Source organism: Piliocolobus tephrosceles, chromosome 20 (assembly GCF_002776525.5).
Source record: "Piliocolobus tephrosceles isolate RC106 chromosome 20, ASM277652v3, whole genome shotgun sequence".
Classification (NCBI taxonomy): domain Eukaryota; kingdom Metazoa; phylum Chordata; class Mammalia; order Primates; family Cercopithecidae; genus Piliocolobus; species Piliocolobus tephrosceles.
In genome coordinates, this window is record NC_045453.1 from 22,367,129 (window position 1) to 22,372,176 (window position 5,048).

At 49.5% G+C, this 5,048-nt stretch overlaps 1 protein-coding gene across 1 annotated transcript in view; it reads right to left on the bottom strand.

The window, feature by feature from the left end:
• The window catches only part of B4GALT5 (beta-1,4-galactosyltransferase 5), an 86,398-nt gene extending 82,001 nt beyond the window's left edge, over window positions 1–4,397 (bottom strand). The window contains exon 1 of the mRNA XM_023184126.2: window positions 4,067–4,397. Coding sequence (XP_023039894.1) covers window positions 4,067–4,181 — 115 coding nt within the window. The 5' untranslated portion in view covers window positions 4,182–4,397. The remainder of the gene's footprint in view (window positions 1–4,066) is intronic.
• Between the last annotated feature and the right edge of the window lie 651 nt (window positions 4,398–5,048).

Sequence of the window (5,048 nt, forward strand, 5' to 3'; positions counted from 1 at the left end):
AAAAAAAAAAAAAAAAAAAAAAATCCTAGCACTTTGGGAGACTGAGGTGGGTGAATCACCTGAGGTCAGGAGTTTGAGACAAGCCTGGCCAACGTGGTAAAACCCCATCTCTACTAAAAATACAAATATTGGCCGGTGGTGGCAAGCGCCTATAATCTCAGCTACTCGGGAGGCTGAAGCAGAAGAATCACTTGAACCTGGAGGGCAGAGGTTGCAGTGAGCCGAAATCACGCCACTTCACTCCAGCCTGGGCAAAAGAGCGAAACTCTGTCTTAAAAAAAAAAAATACCAACGAAGCCATACTTTTAAAACATTAAATGGATCAAATGGGATTATTATGGCTGAGGGCACTTTGTATTTTTTGCAAACACACTATTAATAGTCTTGTTTAGTAATTTTCCTCATATCCAATTTTCTAGGTGAGATGGTACCCCATTTCACAGATGACTCTCAAGTCCAAGAAAAGTTTCCTCTGCTCTTAGAATACGGGTCACCCATATTAAGTGGCATGAGATCTCAAAAATACTAAGTTAATGGTTAGGCTAAAATGTTGGCTGGGTTACAGTATACATGGACAATTCAAAACATTTATAGCTACATGATTTTTCTTATTTCAAATTCAAGTCTACTATTTCCGAATATAATTGTAATGTATTCTTGGAGTGAAGATATCTCTAGCCCTTGAGCACAACGTAGCCACAGGGTATACAAAGCAAATCAAAAGCAAGCACTGGAAAAAGTTAAACCTAGAAGGAAACACAAGTTCAACACTTTCCACTGTGCCAGAAAGCAGAATTGTCATTGGGAAATTTATTAAAGTGAACTACATGAAACTGCTGATAGGCAACTCTTTTGACCTGCAAAAAACAGAAATTTCATATGGCTCAACCTAATGTTATTTTTATTTATTTATTTATTTATTTATTTTGAGACAGAGTCTCACTCTATTGCCCAGACAGGAATGCAGTGGTGCGATCTCGGCTCACAGCAACCTCTGCCACCTGGGTTCAAGCGATTCTCCTGCCTCAGCCTCCTGAGTAGCTGGGATTACAGACACCTGCCACCACACCCAGCTAATTTTTGTATTTTTAGTAGTGATGGGGTTTCACCATCTTGGACAGGCTGGTCTTGACTCCTGACCTCATGATCCACCCACCTCAGCCTCCCAAAGTGCTGGGATTACAGGCGTGAGCCACTGTGCACAGCCAACCTAATATTATTTTCTAAGCGCATTTTAATAATTGTTCAAATAAGGTCTTCATATCCCAAGGAACACAAACCAACCTTTTATTTCCGAGATCGCCTTAACCTTGAAAAAATTTGCCACCCCACTTCCAAAGCTAGACATTCGAAAAATTTAATTTCAACAGAGCTTGTACATCATAGTGAGATCCTGTCTCTACAAAAACACTGTTTTAAAAGTTAGCCAGGCAGGGTGGTATGTACCTGTAATACCACCTACTCAGGAGGCTGAGGCAGGAGGATCGCTTGTGCCCAGGAGATCAAGGCTGCAGTAAGCTATGAACATCACTGCACTCCAGCCTGGGCAACAGAGCGAGACTCTGTATCCAAAAAAAAAAAAAAAAAAAAAAAAAAAATCATTAGTAGGAAGGGCAAACAGCTAAATGTAACTACTCCACATCCTTTTTTAATTGTTCCCCTTTCCCACGAACAAAATTTCCATCCTAAGTAGAATTCCCCTTCAGAAGGCTTACATTCAAAGAGATACAGTACTAATGAAAATGTAACTGCTCTGCCTCTTTTTCAGCTATCAGTGATATAGGATTCTAGGCATGGCAGTAGCTCATCGCTTTACACAGGGGTTCCACTGACCTAAAAATCTACTGTTGAGGAATCTTAATTAAATTGGTAAGTTCCATTTCTGTTGGAGAATCTAGCTTCTAACTTTTCTATCAAAAGGGTGATTACCATCACAGTAGATAGTTTTCCATTTAGATATAGTTGATTTATGGACTTAGACCAGAAGTACCTGTCACTTTCACAAAAGGAGAAAAAAAGGCTTATGGCTCTAAGACTGCCTCTAGGTCCAAATCCCATCTTTTCACACCCATTGTTATTAAAGTCTAATAGCCAACATGCTAATGAATTCTTTTCTCAGTTAATTCCACTAATTAGTTATCTGCTCTTGTTCTGCCAGAATCGCAACCCTTTTACAATCTACTCATCAAATCCATCAGGCCACATATTATACCTTCCTAGAGGGACACTTTCCCCTATGACACTTTGTAAACAGGGCAATCTGATGTTGCCTGTTCTATCTTTCCAGATCTAGTTGATAGTTCAAAACAACAACATTAACCACAAGTAAAATATGCTTTAAAAAATAATCAGGAGACGATCTCCTGCTCTATCTGGAAATTTCTCTATTCAGCTAGTTCTGTGTTGACAGGTCAACAGAGAATAGCACTAGTTATTGCTACAATCCTAAAAGGCACTTCCCTAAAGCTAAACCATCAACCCTTTCATAAAAGCCATATAATCCAACATGTTTCTAGCAGAATTTACTCTTCCTGCCCCTGCCCCAACAGCATCTTCTGATCATTTTTCACCATAAACTGAGGTTTCCTCATAGTGATGCCAAGTCAGGCAAACACATTCTTTAAGCCTTCCACCTAACTCCCTTCTTCCTGGAAGTTACATGTAATAGCTGCATTTACTTATTTTTAAAACTCTTCAAGCATCAAGTACAGTGGTGAGTGCTTTTAAAGAACAAGTATCTACTTCCATCCTTAACACCGTATGAGATTGGGCTCATATTCCCATTTTACAGAGGAGAAAAGCTAAGGCTTAGTAACCTGCCCAAGGTCATACAGGGCAGAGAATGGAATGCAAGTCTGACCTCTGTGTCCTCCGCTCTTAACCATCATGCTGTCTTTCCTTCTGATCTCTTCCTGTCCTAAATGGTGCCCTGTGGTCTTATAAAAGACTATGCTTGGGGCGGGCGGGGGAGGGGTGGCAGGGTCAGTTTCTCCAGAGACTGTCTTTCCTTTAAAGGATAAGACTTTGAAAAGGAGTACCCATTACATCTTTCCTCCATGCTCCCCCTTCTCACCTGGTACCATTTCCCAAAGACCCCAGCCATATCCCCTTCTCTAGGGCCAATTTAAACTTCCCCTTTGTCCCCAGAGCAGGCACTATCCAATACTGAAGAACCACTATCCACCCGCAAGGCTAGGAGAGGGCAGAAGTGGAAGAAAGGAGAATACAGACAGCACCCCTTCCCCAAGTCTTCAGTTGAGAAAGAAGCCGTGGCTGAAAGGCTGGGGGGCTGGGGGCAAAGGTAACAAGGATGTGCCCTTGTGGATACGCGAGGTGGGGGCAGGGGGAGATGGGGAAGAAGCATGGGACGCTCAGGGGGTTAGCAGGAGACTGAATGGGGGTGGACCTCTGTAAGGAGAAAGGTGGTGCCACCGGGCAGGCAGAGAGATCAGGCCATTGAAGAAGTGAACGTGAGTTACGGAGGACCTGGAGGTGGATGGGGGAAGTGGTGGAAAAAAGGGGAGGGAGGGGGCTCACGGGAGCAGGAAACGATGGAGTCACGGGGAGTGGGGGAGGACGGATGGGAGCCAGAAGGTGGGGCGGCCTGAGACCCGGGCACATGGGCTCGGCAAGGAGCGGGCGCGCCGCGGGGGCTTGGGGTGCGGGGAATGCCGGGAATGGGGGTTCCAGGAGACCCCGGGGACGGGAAGGTGAAGCGGGAGTTCTCGAGCAGAGGAGCGGGACGTGGGAGTTCCAGCGAGGTAAGAGCGGGAAGAGGGTCCCGGAGCAAGGGGCAGGCGTGAAGGCACCGTCCGGTTCGCGAGGGCGGCGTTATAAGGGGCGGGGTGGGCCGGAGGCTGGCGCGGGAGAGGAGTCCCGGGAGCCCGTTGGTGTGTGGAGGGCAGGAATGTCCTGGGGTCCCCGAGAGCCGGGCCAGGACTCCAGAGTCTTCGGAGGACCAGGTTGGAGGCCGCCTCCCGGCCGGGGCCCCCAGGAAGGGGCGGGGATTCCCCGGGTCCCTCAAGGCCAGAGCGGCAGCCGACGGGGTCCCAAACCCCCTTCCTACCTATGCCGGGCGCCACATAGACGAAGTAGAGCAGCGAGGACGAGAGAGAAAAGAAGAAGAGCGCGGCGAGCAGCGAGCGGCGCGGCAGCCGCAGCAGCCCCCGGCGGGCGCGCATGCTGCAGCCGGGCGGCCGCTCGAGAGCCGGGCCGGGCCTGCTCCCGCCGCTCCCCGTCCGCCGCCTCCTGGGCCGCCGCCGCCACCGCCTGGGCCTCGGCCACCGCCTCCCGGGCCTCGCGGGCCGCCACTCGCCGCCGCCGCCTCGCCGCTCCCAGCCGCCGGCCGCCGCGGGCCGGGCCACATGAAGCGGGTGGGGGCCAGAGCGGCCCCGAGCGGGCGCAGCGGCGGGGGCGGGGCGGGGCGCACGCGCGGGAGGCGGGGCCAGCGCCGCCGGGCACCGTCGCAAAAGACCCGCGCGCTTGCGCTCGCTGCCGACCCTCGCCCGGCCCCCACTGCAGCCCGCATGGAATATCGCCAAATGGCGACAGCCCCTCTCCCAGTGCGGCCACCGCCCAGGCTTACGGGGAACGTCTCCCAAGTGCTCCGCGCTCGCTCGCCCCCATCTCGGGGGCCAAGGGACCATCTACAAAGTCTGACTCGTCTCGTTTGCCCACTGCAGCAGAAGAGTGGGGATTGAAAGGCTTGGGGGTTCGGCCTGGTATACACCCTCATTCATTCATTCATTTATTCAATTCACCATTTATTTATTGAATGCCAGATACAGTTGTTGGCGCTGGGCATGCTACAGAGAAAAAAACGATCAAAATCTGTCTTCTTGAAACTTAAATTATGTGAGAGGTAAAAGAAACAAATCGACTAGTAATATCAGGTACTGGTAACACATATGAATACGATAAAACAGGAGGATGTATTGCAGGCAGGCTGGAGTGGTCAAGAAAGACCTCACTGAGCAGTGACACGAGCTGAGACATAAAAGGGTGAGAAAGCGCCAGCTTTTTAGAATAACCTGGGGAAAAAGCAGTCA